The sequence below is a fragment of the Nelumbo lutea genome, chromosome 5, assembly GCF_056320005.1.
Source record: "Nelumbo lutea isolate HS-2025 chromosome 5, American lotus-T2T, whole genome shotgun sequence".
In the NCBI taxonomy this organism is placed as follows: domain Eukaryota; kingdom Viridiplantae; phylum Streptophyta; class Magnoliopsida; order Proteales; family Nelumbonaceae; genus Nelumbo; species Nelumbo lutea.
In genome coordinates, this window is record NC_142688.1 from 33802010 (window position 1) to 33818132 (window position 16123).

The 16123-nt window shown below is 39.4% G+C and overlaps 1 protein-coding gene across 11 annotated transcripts in view; it reads left to right on the forward strand.

Moving 5' to 3' along the window:
- LOC148851586 (uncharacterized) overlaps window positions 1-16123 on the forward strand; it is a 61432-nt gene that overhangs the window by 37507 nt on the left and 7802 nt on the right. For 9 of the 11 annotated variants that reach the window (XM_088942781.1, XM_088942776.1, XM_088942771.1 and 6 more), the window contains 3 exons: window positions 10618-10798; window positions 10995-11054; window positions 11141-11383. In XM_088942781.1, the coding sequence (XP_088798907.1) occupies window positions 10618-10798; window positions 10995-11054; window positions 11141-11383 (484 nt within the window). The remainder of the gene's footprint in view (window positions 1-10617; window positions 10799-10994; window positions 11055-11140; window positions 11384-16123) is intronic. The other 2 variants (XM_088942777.1, XM_088942779.1) reach the window with 1 other exon arrangement.

A 16123-nucleotide genomic window follows, 5' to 3' on the forward strand; every position in this document is an offset into this window, starting at 1 on the left:
ATCTTGCCACCACTGTTTGTTTCTTACTCTTCCACGAGACAAGGTTACCCCCAACAAGGGTGCACACTCCTCATGTTGATCTCCTGTCATCAAGGCATCCTACCCAATCTGCATCTGTATAAGCCTCTAGTTTCAACCATCCATGATCAGTAAACAATATGCCTCTGCCCTGGTGTCCCTTCAGATAAGCAAGAATCCTGACAATTGCCTCCCAATGCTGGACTCGTGGAGCATGCATGTATTGACTTACTACACTTACTGCATAGGAAATGTCTGGTCTTGTCATACACAAGTATAGCAGCCGACCCACAAGTCTCTGATATCTCCCAATGTCCTTTACTGGTTCACCTTCTGATGCATTGATTCTGTGGTTCTGATCAATAGGGGTACTGATTGCCTTCGTTCCAAGCTTCCCTGTCTCTTGAAGAAGATCCAAGACATACTTCCTTTGAGAGATAAAAATTCCATGTTTTGATCTTGCAACTTCAATGCCTAGGAAGTATCTCAGTTCTCCAAGATCCTTAATTTCAAATTCTTTATGTAGATTCCTTTTCAGACAATTAATCACACTTAGGTCATTCCCCGTGACAACAATATCATCCACATAAACAATTAGGACTGACACCAAAGTTCCCCTGCGCTTCACAAACAAGGTATGATCGGATTGAGTCTGAGTGTATCCAAAAGCAATGAAGGCCTTTCTGAATTTGTCAAACCATGCTCTGGGAGATTGTTTCAAGCCATAAAGTGATTTCTTAAGCCTACATACCTTTCCCTTTTCAGTATCACTGTAAAAGCCAGTATGAAGATTCATATACACTTCCTCTTGCAGATCCCCATTTAGGAAAGCGTTCTTCACATCAAGTTGAAACAAGGGCCAAGAGAATGAGGCAACAAGAGAAAGAAGTATCCGAACAAAGGTCATCTTTGCAACCGGTGCAAAGGTCTCTAAGTAATCAACACCATAGGTCTGTGTGTACCCTTTGCAACAAGTCTTGCCTTGTACCTTAATATACTTCCATCTACCTTATATTTTACCGTGTAAACCCATCTGCATCCAACTGTCTCCTTTCCTTCTCGTAGATCCACAATGTCCCATGTCTGATTCTTTATCAAAGTTGTTATCTCTTCCTACATAGCTGTCTTCCACTTAGGTTTGGAGAGAGCCTCATTAACACCCTTGGGTATAGACACCGAGTCAAGGGAGGAAAGAAAAACACGGTAGGAAGGAGAAAGTGCACTGTAGGATAAGTACTGTGAAATACAATGAGCAGTACACTTTCTCTTCCCTTTTTTGAGAGCAATAGGAAGATCAAGTTATCTGTAATAGGGTTAGTAGAATCAATGGGAATTGAAATAATAGCGGGACCAAGAGGAATACCTGAATCCATGTCAGCTGAATTTGGAGTCTCCAAGGAATCGACAGGAAGTGATGTGAGCTCTGCTATAGTGGAATCAACCTCCTTGTGAAGTCTATGTCGTAAGTAATGCTGAGAAGCAGGACACAAAGGAGGTGGTAAGATAGGTGACACAAGATGGTCAAGCACAGGAGTAGACACAAAATGGTCAAGCACAGGAGTAGACACAGGGGATGGAACTGGGAGAGGAATAGACTGCTGACTCACTTCCCCAAAACACTTCCCCTGAGAAGGATTCTTTGAAAAGAAGTATGTGGATTCAAAAAAAGTGACATCCATGGTAACATACCAGCTCCAAGAGACTGGATCATAGCAACAGTACCCTTTCTGATTTTCTGCATATCCCAGGAAGACACACTTCTTTGCCTTGGGATCAAGCTTTGAGCGGTGAGGACCAAGGACATGTGCAAAGCAGACACACCCAAACACCCTGAGAGGAATATGAAACATCTCCCTCCCAGGAAAAAGGAGACTGAATGGGGTGTTGAATCCAAGTATATGAGAGGGCACCCTGTTAATCAGATATACTGCTGTGAGAACTGCATCACCCCAAAACCGAACTGGAACTGTAGATGTGCTCATCATGCTTCTTGCAATCTCAACAATGTGTCAGTTCTTCCTTTCTGCAACAGCATTCTGTTGTGGATTGTAGGGACAACTGCTCTGATGGACAACACCATATTCTAACAGATATGAAGCAAGGTGTTTTTCAAAATATTCCCTGGCATTGTCTGATCTAAACACCTTTGTTCTTGTTCCAAACTGTGTTAGCACCATCTGATGAAATTGCCTCACCAAGGGTGGTACTTCATCGTGGGATCTCATCAGGTAAATCCAAGAGTATCGTGAAAAATCATCCACAAATAAGAGAAAATATCGATAGCCTCCCATAGAAGGAACATGGTAAGGTCCCCACACATCTGAATGAATAACATCAAAAGAAGAAGAACACCTTTTATTACTAGGTTTAAATGAATGTTTACAATGCTTTCCAAGTTGACAACCTTCACACTCCAGATTTGACAAACTAACAGACTCAAAAAGTTTTGGAAACAAAAGACTTAAAGAAGAAAAACATAAATGGCCCAAACGATTATGCCAAAGCATAATTTGACCCACATACCCTGACTCACTATCCCTGTTGACATGATGACTCTGATGAGGACGATGAACACCCAGGAGGTAGATCCCATTCACTTCACGACCACTCCCAATTGTCTTCTTTGAATCCAGATCCTGCAAAATACAATGACCAGGAGAAAAAATTACTGAGTAGTTCAGGTTCTTAATCAAACTACTAACAGATAACAAAGTAGTGCTCAATCTAGGAACATGAAGGACTTGGGGTAGAGAAATAGAATCACTAATCTTGACAGATCCCTTCCCAGCAATAGGAACATGGGATCCATTAGCTTTGGAGACCCTATCTCTGCCGGAACAGAGCTGGTAAGAAGAAAAAATAGTAGAGCTATGGGTCATGTGCTCTGAGGCTCCAGAATCTATAATCCAAGGAGGTCCCTCCTTACTTGCAGTGACGTGTGAACTACCTGTGTGAGCAAAGGCAGTAGAGTGGACTCCACCAGTGCCACTTGTACCTTGTTGTCCGATTGCTGTTGAACTGGAACTGACTGTATCCCGCTGGTTCAAAAGTTGCCCATACCTCTCAAGTTTGGCCCTTACTGCAGCAGCTGCAACCGACTCCAGAGCAACTGTAGTAGGAGGGGCCAGAATGTCACCGGTAATTGCGTGCATTTCCATTCTTATTTTTCAGTCTAGTCGGCACAAGATGTGGGTGAAGCTTCCAGCAAGTATCTCTTGTGTGCTTAGGCTTCTTACAATAGTCACAGATCAAATCTCTTTTATCTTCTTGATTTCACTACCACCCTGATCTCCACTTTGTTTAGGTTTCACAGTACTCACCATGGCAGACTGATCAGAAATAGGATTTTTCATCATCACATCTCTCCTGCTCTCCTCCCCTAACACAAAGGCATATGCCTGGGAGAGGGTAACACTGTCCCTGGAAAGAAGATGCTATCTTGCAATATCATACTCAGGATTAAGGCCAACAAGAAATTTAAACACCCTATACTTCTCTAGATGTTTCTGATAGGTAGTTGCATCCTTAGTGGTTTCCCAAGCAAATGTCTCTAAATAGTCAATCTCCTGCCACAGGGTTTTAAGGGCTGAAAAATAGGCCTTAATAGGTCTATCTCCTTGCCTTGTAGAAATAATCTGATTTCTCAACTGATTAGCCCTAGCAACTTTCTCCCTCTGTGAATAGGTTTCTGCAACCCCATCCCATATTTCTTTAGCTGTATTTGCCCATAAAAAAATTTTACCTATATGGGGCAACATGGAATTACACAACCAAGTTATCACCATATAATTCTCCTATACCCACCGGGAGTTGCTAGTTTCGGGTTTCACTTCCTCACCAGTGATATACCCTAATTTCCCATGAGCACCAATGGCCATCTTTGCAGATTGTGACCATTCTAAGTAATTTGTACCATCCAACCTAACTGTAGTGATGGTTCTAGTCCCGAAAAGGTCTCCAATACCTCCTCCCATTGGTCCCATTTCACTCCCGGGCTTATTTTCAACTCCGTAACCCTCCAAAAGATCAAACGAAACACTTCTGGAACCAACAACACCTTTCTGGTGTCCTAGGCTGTCTTCCCACAAAAGATTCCTTTTTTGTGGGACGGAAGAGAGAGAGAAGAGGCAGCCGCTCTCTCTAGAAGCCTCCAAATCAGGCATGACTTGAACCGCCCCTTACAGAAAACTCCAAGGAACCCTAAAAATTTAGGGCGCCACTTCCTAGGTCAAAATTGAAGAGTCCAACAGAAACAACTCTTTCCCTTTCTCCAGTTTTTCCTGATTTTAATGAAAAACCCTAGACCAGCTCCATGGCACACAGATCCACCAAAAAATCCAAAAACTGGGCTTACCTTAGAACTTCGATTAGCCTCTTAAATCACCATGCAGTTGGTTGATCTAGGGCTGCATGAGGAAACAACTCAAGGAACCTTCAGCCTGCTCTGATACCAAGTAGAAATCACTGATTGTAGATTTAGTTGAATTTCTTGTGAAAGGAAAAGGGGAGGAAGACAAAGATTTCAGTAGTAGAGAAGAAAAGAGAGGGAGAAGAGAGTAGGAAGTCAACCAGGATTCTTGAATTAACCCTAGCCGCCAACCCCTCATTATATTTATACTTAACTTAAAGGATGAGATATTACAAGGATGCCCTTAGTAGGGCGGCTACTAATATAGCTGAACAGTCACAATTAAAAAACATAAACTAATGGGCCTAAAGCCCAACAACTTCCTAACTAAATAGCTTAAAATAAGAATAAAAAACAACTAGGCCCAACTCAACACACCTTATTCTTAGCTCTAAGAAAAGCTTCTATATATTTAGCCCAAGGCACATAATTCTCATCATTCAGTTTAATAGATGTCATCTACACATTTAGGTAATCGGGGGGATTTTATTTTTATTTTTTGATCAACTGAAAGGATTTCATTCAGAAAAAGTGGTCAAGTACAAGGAGGGGAGGGGAGACAAACTCTTTTAGCTCTCACCCCCAAAAAAGAAAAAAAAAACATTATAGTATAGCCCAAAATAAGCCATTTCTTCCCATCCCTTGCTTAGCCAAAGCATTAGCCATTAGCCAAGCTATTAGCATCTCTCTTAATCTTGTTAAACTGAATTTCCATTCCTTGCACCATATTTGTGAACTTCCTTTTTTTTGTTTATATACTCCCACCATTCCATCTCCTCCTTTTGGAGCTAACCAATAACAAGCTTTGAATCCCCTTCAATTATCAACTTGGAAATATTTAATTCCTTGGCTTTCTGAATTCCTTCCATCATTGAAAGGACTTCAGCTCTCAAAGAGACCCCTGCACCAATGGGGCCAGAAAACATAGCTGTAATAGTGTCTTCCTCATCTCTGACCCCGCCCCCCCGAGGTCCAGGATTGCCCTCACTACTACCATCAAAATTCAACTTGTCAATCACTTCCCCCCACCTTCTCATCAGATCAGCAGCAGAAACTCCTTCAAAAACTTTTGGAGTCTTCACCCAATGGATCACCCTGGTTGTAATTGCTTCAATGAGGGCTTCCCTATTTCTTTCCTTTTGTACAAATAATCTTTGATTTCTTTCTTCTCAAATTGTTAACACATAGCACCTCTCATGCATCTCCACAAAATCTTACCTCTTCTTTTCTTCCAACTAACAAAGGTGGGGTAGAAGAGGTTTTGTACATTTGGCAGGGGACTCCACCTGCACCCAAATTAGGAGAGAAACCAATTCCAAATTGGAAAAACAAAAGGCCACGATATCAATAAGTGATGGGCAGACTCACCATTACCCTTGCAGAGAAGACACCAATGAGGAGATAAGCACCGGTTAGGTCTTTTCCTTTGGAGCAAGTCACAAGTATTGACCCTACCAAGAAACACTTCCCAACAGAAACCACCAATCCTAGGTGGAATAGGATTACTCCAAACCTCATTAACTGGGAAAAGTTGGCCTTAGCTATCATTAGTCTGGGTAAGAGAGAAAGAAAGAAGCACAAGAAAGGTACCCGATGGGGATAGAGTCCAGATTCTGCAATCCCTTCTTGAAGGGTCCAAATACACTCTCTCAAGCTTTTGGATTAAGGTAATAGCATTGTTGGCCTCACAATCTCTAAGACCTCCTAAGACCCAAGTCCCAAACAAATCCAGAGGAGTTGGAGTGGTTTATAAACGAGGCAATAAGTTCACCCTTCCGGTTAGATATTGCATAAATTGAGGGAAATTGCTCTTTGAGAGTTGCATCACCCAAGCATAAGTGCTCCCAGAATTTAACAAGATTACTAGAGCAAAACTTATACCTGAAAAATGGTAAGAATGAAGGAAGAGTGGCATCCCAACGAAAGCAAGGGTTAGGTAATATTCAGGGTTATACCTGCCAAAAGGCTTCCAAGGGGAAGCTCTTGTAGCCCTGGCCAACACACCAATATCCTAACCATCAGCCGTAAGACCATGAATACTGATAATCACTTTCATCCATAGCTTATTGCTATCAATTGGCAATCTCCAAAGCCATTTTGCAAGCAGAGCCACATTCATCTCCTGAATATTCCCTAACCCTAGCCCTCCAAATTTCTTAGTTCTTTTAACCACCTTCCAGCTGACTCTATGGTGTCTCTTCTCCTCCCTTGACTCCCATAAGAAGCTCCCCAAATCTACACTCAAACGCTGCTGCACATTCTGAAAGCACCTCACTTCCAATGTCACCCATTCCTATCATCACACTTTTGGAGAGGTTCACTTTCAGCCCAGTCAGCACCTCAAAACTTGCCAAAAATAGCTCTCAAATTTAAGACTTGCTCCACCAATGCATCCAAAAAAATTACTGTGTCATCAACATACTATTTGCCCCAACTTTAAATCCACCAATAAGTCTCGAGTGAACTTCTTTAGCCATTAACAGATTTAGAACCTCCATAACTCACACAGAGCAAAAAAAAAAAAAAGGGTCACCTTGCCACAAACCCCTAGATGCTGGGATAAAGTCTGTTGAAACTCCATTAAAAAGAGTTTTGAGAAAGCGACTAAGACATACATGCAAACACCCAGCTTCTCCATCTCTCCCCAAAACCCATCAATCTTTGCACCTCTTCCAAGAACCTCTACTCAACATGACTGTATGTTTTTTTTAATACCGATCTTACAGACCAAACCAGCTCTCCTACTACTTACACTTGAGTCAGTACACTCACTTGCCACTAAGACCCCATCTAAAACTTGTCTTCCTTTCACAAATGCTATTTGAGATTTTGTGAACCACTCCTCTTTTGCTAACAATTTATAAGGACTATTGATCAAACTTATTGGTCTAAAATCTTTTATGTACAGAGTTCCTTCTTTCTTCTGTATCAAAGAGATGAACATAGCATTTTCCATTTTTCCAGCAATCTTTCATCATGAAACTCCTTAAACATCATCAAGATATCCTCCTTGAGACAATTCCAGCTAGCTTTATGAAGGTAAATCATCCGGACCCTGTGTTAATTTCCATCAATTCCTTTTAGATCTTCCTTTATTTCATCCACCTTGAATTTCCTCTCAATCCTACATGCTGAGAATTCACTCAATTTTCCAGGTTCAATCTCGCCAAGAGACACCCAACTCCATGTTCTTGCTGTATAGAGCTTATTATTAGAAACCCAACACCTTCTCCTGCATCTCTTCCCCAGTTTCTATCACCTCATCCTCCACTTTAATTCTTGAAATCAGGTTTTTCCTTCTTCTAGCATTGACATAAGCATGGAAAAAATCTGTGTTTTTATCTCCAGATTTAAGCCAAATTGCCTTTGACTTTTGTCTCCAATTAATCTTCTCTATATAAATCATTCTTGCTGATTCACTTTCTAGTCCTTTCCTTTCTTGCTTAGCAGCCCTAGACATATTACCCTCCTCTTCCATTCTATCCAATAAAACCATTTTTTCAAGCACCTCATTCTTCCTGCTATACACATTATCAAACACCTCCTTATTCCAACCCTTTATCCCCTCAGGAAGCTACAACTTTCTTACCAATTTGAACCCACTGTCCCTCCACCTGCAAACTTCCCCACTTCTCCAACCAAGCCAAAAAATTCAGAATGTTCTAACCACATGTTCTCAAACCCGAATCGTTTTAAACCTGATATGGCAGTGACCTTCCCTAATAAAACAGGTTTGTGATCTGACATGAAGTATGACAATGCTTCTTGCACCAATTCCCCAACATATTCCTCCCAATCAACTGAAAACAAGAATCTGTCCAACTTTCTCAGAATAGGTGGGCGTTGTCCTTTGATCTAGTGAAGCTGCCTCCTCTCAAGGGTCAATTAACCCATTACTCTTGATGAAATCCCCAAACCTCCTCATTCTCCTCTCCCTCCCACCCTTCATTTCACACATTGTCGTTACTACATTAAATTCAACCCCTAAACACCAGGGCCCATCCCAATCCTGCCTCAAACTTCCCAATTCCTCCCAAAAAATCACCCTCAAACCTTCTTCATTAGGGCCATAAACACTTCTTATCCAGCTGAACTTCGATGTCTGTAGCATGGGTAATCGAGGGCTTCAGTTCAGGTATAGGAGTGTTTTGAAACAACAATTGACAGATACTAATAATGTATTCTAGGCCTATTGGTGTGGGTGATTCAACAAGGGCTGAACTTTCAGCATTATTTTTTAATCGATCATTATGGAATTTTATGAAGGTTAAAAAAGAATGCTATTTACAGTATGCCATGCATTGGCCTGGATTTACCTATCCCTTTAATTGTATACATTACACTGCAGCTGCAAAAAATATGTTCCTTATTGATCCCTTGTTTAGCTAAAATATCAGCTAGACCATTTGCTGATCTGCTCATCCACTTAAAAGTTGCTTCTGTCTCCCTTGAAGCATAATATTTCCCCTAATGTTCTCTTATAAGCCCATGCTGCTTGACTGTTGTTTTTTCATCCAGATCACCACAATTTTGGAATCACCTTCTATCTTGATTTTCTTGAAGTTGATAGTTGAGATGCTTAGCTAATCTGAGCCCTCGCACAATTGCTTGTATCTGCCCTTAATGAGTCTCCCACTCCAATTGACCTGGAGAATAAAGCCAAAACAGAACCTCTACCATCCCTAAACACTCCCCCTATTCTAGAGGGCCCTGGGTTTCCAATTGAGCTTCCATCCAAGCTTAGCTTGATCTTTTCATTTTTTGATGGATACTAATTTTTGGCTATAGTTCTAATTGTTGAGGATGCCATCACTATTCTCCATCCTTGTAAGATGCCATCCATTGGAAATGCCTTAAACTCCTCCATGGTTTTGATCCAATGCACCACCTTGATAATTATGCTTTCTATAATTGCCTGTTTAGTTTGATTATGCTCTTTGAATAACCTATCATTTTTCTCCTCCCAGATATTCCATAGGATCATTGCCCTTTTACATTTCCACATTATTCTCCCTCTCTTTTTAGGCATCATCATGAGGCTCAAGTTGAAAAGGCTAGCAACATCTTGAGGAGGTATCCAGTTGCAATCAAAGAGAAAAGAAAACCACTTCCAAATACAAGACACAAATGAGCAGGAAATTAGTAAATGGTATGAAATCTCTCAACTTGTATAGAAAAGGAGGAAAACATGGGGGGATAGGCACAAAATGGTCTTGCCATCTCCCAACAAAATGCCCTAATTTTAGGAAGCAATGGTCTACTCTAAATTTCTTTTACTGGAAAAGAAGGTAGGATTGTAAGGTTTTAAAAAAACATGGAAGAAAGAGGCACAACTGAAATGATCAGCCGGAGAAGCAGTCCAATTATGATTATCCAAACAAGTAGGATCCAAGAATACACTGTCTAGGGTTATCAAGAGGTTGGAGATAGCATTGAATTCCACATCTCCAAGGCCTCTTCTGAACCCCAAATGCTAGTTGACCCAGAAGTACAAGTCACAACAAACTAAGAAATGAATTCCAACTTATAAGAAGGGAGGGAATAGAGGTGAAGGTATTACTTCTTCAGTAAAGTCTCTCCCATCCGAAGGTCTTCCCAAAAGTAATATGTTATTCCACACACAAACATTGTATCTAATAGATTGTAAGAAGGTAGGAAGCAAACCGTGGATAACTTTCCAAGGAAAAAGCCAAAGTGACTTTGGGGGGGGGTGGGGGGATTCAGCATCCAGCTTTTGATCCTTAAACTATTATAATTGGTTGGTAGGAGGTGATTCAGAAGTGGTTGTAGGGTGGTTCCAAAAAACAACAAAGGGTTTTGGTAGTACAGACACATCATACGATAATGGTAGTACTTGGATGGACAAGGAAGAACATCTTTTATGTGGCTTCAATAATCAGCTAACTAGCTGATGAGCTAGCTAAAGGAGCATAGTGACTAGAGTTGTATTGGGGAAATATTCTCCTAGGTTCCATTTAATGAACATAATAGAATGTAATTTGGATCAATGGCACAGGCAGCGGAGGCCTTTATTTTAAGTGGTGCTAGGCACATTTGTCATGTACAACATTCTTATCTATAGCTAATGAAGCTTTTAACACTATCAATGAAAAAAGCCTGTGTAAATTTAGCTACATTGTCTTTTTCCCATTTTTAAACAAAACGAATGCTGATATGTTGTTTCACTCCAGGGTTAATAAGACAAAGATAGTAGAATATCTTCGTGATGCATGGGCCAATGATCAAAAAGCTGAATGGGCAATATGGATGGTCTTCTCTAAGGTTGAAACTCCCCATTGTTATATGAGAAGTGGAGAGGATGAAACATCTCAAGGTGTCCGTGGGAAGTTTTCACGGAAGCTAAGCGATGATGTAATTACTTTCACAAACCCTAGAAAATTAAGACAAGTTTATAAGATCAATTGTTGTAGAACTTCCTTTTTTTATTACTTTGATGAAGTTTAAGCTTGATCTATTGTATATTCACTATTTTATATCATCCTGATGGAGATTAACATTTAAAAGTATAATTGTTTCCTGAATCTGGAATCACCTTTCATGTTTGCAGCCAGTTGATATTGCAAATGCACGTGCTGAGCTTCATCGGCGAAGTATAGCACAGATGACAGTAAGTTCTTAATTTTTCATGTGTTGCTTTCTAATATTTACTCTCAGGTCTATTGGAGAATCTGAAAAGACATCTTTCCCAAACAGATTGACAATAAGTTGATTAAAGATATGAATATCTTTGGCGATCCTTTACGCATCCCTGTTATAACTGTGGAGCGTGTCATGAATTCTCCTCTTCATACCACCAGTGGCAATTCATACTTCTCTCATACGGACCAGGAAGATGCATCTAACATATTAATGGGACCTGTAAATAAGCAATCTGATGCCAGCTGTCAAAGAAATGGTCGTGTTTTAAGAGTTGTTGTCTTTGTTCATGGATTTCAGGCATGTTTGCTTCTCTGGGAAATAGTTGCTTCTAAACTTGTGTTTATGGTTTATGTATTGTTTTCTAGCATATTTAGATAAGTTGCTGCCTTTTCCAACTAAACTTGATGTTTTCCTGTAACAAGGCAAATGAGATGTTCTTATTTTATATGAAGTTTGCCACACTTTTCCAATTTGGAAGTGGAATTGGTACAAGGTTTTAAAAGACTAAATGAGGAATGATGTAGGACTGATGCGATACAAAGCTGGACTGAGAACAAATTTGAGGGAAACTGAAAGATAAGTGATGATGGTAAGGGGTTAGGTCCAATGTATGGGGTTGAGGGGCTAGATGTAGGTTAGAGAAGAGGGGATGAGGATTTGTCTAGGGTATATAGATCATAGTTGTCAAGGCGTCACCTAGGCGAAAAGGCGCCCTTGGAGGTTTGCCTCGCCTAATTGCCAAGCAATTTTCTATAGCATATTATAAAAAACTTTTATATTCTTTATTTTTTGAGGTTATAATTATAAAGCAGACATTTTTAAACTAAAATATTCATTTTGTGTGTTTATATACTAATTTCTTTTTATTATTTTCTTATTTGTTAGGGTTTAATGAACATAGACATTGCAAAATGCTGTATTGAACCCTCAAAGACTTCAAAACCTGAACCCAATAAGTAATGAAGAATATAAAATGTTGTCCACTCAGCCCCTATTTCTGTTATATTTTTTGAATTTTCTTTTCTTTCTTCTTTTTCTTCTCATGAATATGTTGATTTTCTGTACTTTAACATGAAGTTTATACTTTTATTTTGAAAATTATGGATATTTATTAAGGAAATATGATTATGGAACCTAGGGATCTACCCTAGGATACATATTTTTACTTAAAAAAAATCCATCGCCTAGGCAACTTGGCGACAAGGCATCCCCCTGTCGCCTAGGCTCGCCTTGGCACCTTGAAAACTATGTATAGATGTATGAAGTGATTAGGAAGCTAGTTAGTGATGAAATGCTTGCAATATGCAGAACTTTCTAGAGAAAAAACAAGGAAATTTCAATATCTCAAGATTGGAATGGAATTTCTTCAAAATTTTTTAGAGGAAGGTTCATGTATGTGAACCAAAGCAGGAGATTGAATTTGGAGAGGTTTTGCAAAGGTTAGGCACAAAAAGACAAAAATTCTAGGTTTTTAGTGGAAAACTTTCACAACTGTTTTAATGGGATGAAAAACAGCCTTAGATATGGGGAATGGCTGAATCGGATCTGGTTTTCACAAGGGTTTGGCAGCTATAGAGACAAGTTTCTCTCTCTGGAAGGGTGCATGGATGAGAACTGAAGGGTATGAAGGGGAGACTTACCTTGAATCAAATTTAGCCCTTCGGTTGATGAAGAATGATGGTTTTTATTGTATTTTTCTCAAGTCTTTGATGGCCATAGGTAGCTAAGATCAAAACCTTGAGATAAAAGACAGGAGAAGAGAGTTGAGCAGGAAGCCAGGAAGACCAAAAAAGAAAAAAAAGGAAAAGAAAAGAAGCCTAGGAAGCACTCCTAGGGTTCCTAGAATCATTTAGAGCTTTAAGAATCACTCCACCACAAGTCAGACATGTAGAAAATAAATACCAATATTTATTTCCCTCGTTTTACAACTTTACACAAACTGACATACATAGATTGTCAAGGGTTAGTCCAACTACTTTATTTATTTCTTTTTTGGAAAAGGTAATTTTATTCAGAACAAGAAAACAGTTTGGTTAACTGAACCGTGTTTTTTTTTTTTTTTGAACCGAACTGATTTGATCGGGTTTTTTTTTTTTAAATCTGAACCGAAACTGAACCGGTGTAATCGGTTAACCAGTCCATCGGTTAACTGGTTAACCGTGGTTTGGTTTTTCGTTTTTTTCTGCACTCAAAATAAAAAAAAATAACTGAACAAGCAAATCATGGCAGAGGGACGAGCTGGCGAGGGCGAAGTGGTGGCCAATGATTTGCTGGTGCTGGACTGGTTGGTGGTTGTTGTCGCCTGAAGTGAAAGCCTGAGAGGTGGTGGAGCCGTGAAGATGAGAGATGAGAGAGACAGAGATAGAGGCACAGAGCCTGGGTGGTGACGGTCCTGGCGGAGTCGAGGCGGCGACCGATGTTGCATGTTGGCACGGGGGAGACAAAGATGACATGCAACACTGCAATAGAGACTCAGAGAGTGAAAGAGACACAGAAGACACAGGGGTGAGCATTCAGTTTTTTTGGTTGAAAACCGAACCAAAAAAATCGAATTAGCTAAATGACAAGCCGAACTGAAATTTTTTTTCAGTTATTTCAGTTCTAACCGAAATATTTTTTGTATTATTATTTAACTTTCAATAAACTTATTGAGTGGATCGGTTAATTTGAAGTTGTGACTTGTGAACACAGATTCCATACAAAATAGAAAATAATAAAAACAAATTTGGCAACAATGCCAAAACCCAAAAGAAAATTAAGTGGGCTGTACTGCTTTGGGCCTTGTTGCATTCTTAGCTTATAGGATATAAACCAATACCAAACATCTGCAGAAGAAACATAGGTTCTAACAGAGTAACAGCCTTCTAACTTCTAACAGCTTTTGCTTTCCTTTTATTTATTTTTTCTTCCCATCTGTATGGCTGTATCTATATCTTTATTAATGTACAGACTGACCTAGGGCAACCTACACAAAGAATAGAGAGACCAAAAATCTGTTCCCAGCCATCCTCTTCTCCTCCAACACCAACAGTCCAACCAACCAACTCCTTTCACCCGCATTTAATTCTCCAACGGTCAATCAATTTACGGTGAACTGTCCCTTTTTCTATCTCCTCCTACCCTCCCATTCCCATAAAAATGTAGAGGATTGAAAAACAACATAATAACTAGGAGATCAATGTCCCAAATCGTTCAAAGATACTACTCCATGTCAGTATTCCAGATGGAAAAAGATTTCTGTGACATAACAGAGTTGAGAGAAGAGAGAATTCAGTGATGAGTTTTGAACAACAGGCATTCAAGTGGATGGGGAGAAGTAGCTATCATAATTCATCGATGAGGGTCAAAATTCAAGAACAAGGCTGTGTAAGGCATCATCTATCTTCTTGGTTTGTACTATTGTACGTCTGTAACAAAGAATGAATGCAGAAAGTGTATTAATGGCTGCTCTGTTAAAATACGACAGAAAACTTGCATTTCAAAAATCAAACAAAATAGGAACTAAGAAGGTCTTGTTTGCCACAAAGACATAATAGAAGGTCCTATTATTCTTGAATGAGCGATTCTAGTCACCAAACAAAATAGGAAGAATACATAATAGTCCAAAACTTTCAAAGCTTCAAAGACAACCAAAAGTCCAAAACTTCCACCGCTACAACATTTCCACAAAGACTTTGCCTCTCAAGTCCCACCTCTTATATCTATTTGAAAGAAAGGCCCCTTGTTAGAAAGTTAAGGTGAGTAAATACAAAATAGTTCAGCATACAATATAAGCATGGAATTTAAAAACTTACCCAAGTATAAGCATAGGAATGAATTTAATAATCAAATATCAACCACTATTCCTTGCTCTGATGCACTCTTAGGTAAATCTAGATGGGAAGAAAAAAAATTATCAATTAATCATTTATGAAGGCTAAACAAATATCAATTTATCATTAGAAATGACATACAAAACTTAAACAAAAAAGGAGTATTACCATTTTCAAATTTATCTATCTCTTCTAAATCTTCTTTAACATTAATTGCATGTTTTGATGACCGAATCCAATCTCGAGTACATATAAGTGCTTCTGCTACCTTAGGTGTCAAAGAGCTCCTAAATGCATCAAGCACTCGTCCTCCAGTGCTAAAAGTGGACTTAGAAGCAATTGTAGAAATGGGAATTGCTAATACATCACGAGCCATCTGTGAAAGTATAGGGAATCTGGGACTGTTAACTTTCCACCAACTTAAAATATCAAAGTCGTCATTACCTTGTCCCTCTTTAGTATCTTCGTTCAGATGTCTATCCAACTCTGATTTAGCATCTCCCCCTCCACTTACTAACTTGTACTTCTTAAATCGAGACATCATCAACATCTTCTTTGCTTGTGATTATTGGGGTTGCTCACTCTCTATCTCACTTGAAATTGAACACTTGACATTTTCAGTAGTTTGTCCACTTCCACTCTGAGGTGCAAACATACTCTTATATTCATTATACAACTCATACAAGGCTTCCCTGACTCTTTTTGCAAATTCTTGACCCTTGGCACCTTGATAAGTTTCATTAAGTACAAACTCATACTCTAATTTGTGTCGAGGTTCTAATACAACTGCAATATAGATCAACTTATTCATCTTTTCAATGTTTCCCCAATACTTATCGTACTTCCCTTTCATCCTCTCTGCCATCTCCCTTAAATTTTTGTCCTCACTGTTTACCATTCTTGCAAAAGGCACTCAATTGCATTAATATCATGGAAAATGTTGTTTGATGTGACATACAAGGAGCCCGAAACCCGTACTGTGAGATCATAAAAATGCTTTAAAAATAGCACTAGCCTCCTAACATTCTCCCAATCAAAACAAGTAGGAATCCCATCCTCCGTCTCAAGTTCACTTCTAAAATGAGGATCATGATCCTCAAACCTCTCAAACTCTTTCAAACTTTTGAGCTGCATCCAACATTAGGTATGTCGGATTCCATCTAGTACTAACATCTAAACACAACAAACTCTTACTTTGAATCTTTTCAACCTCAACAAAATTTTA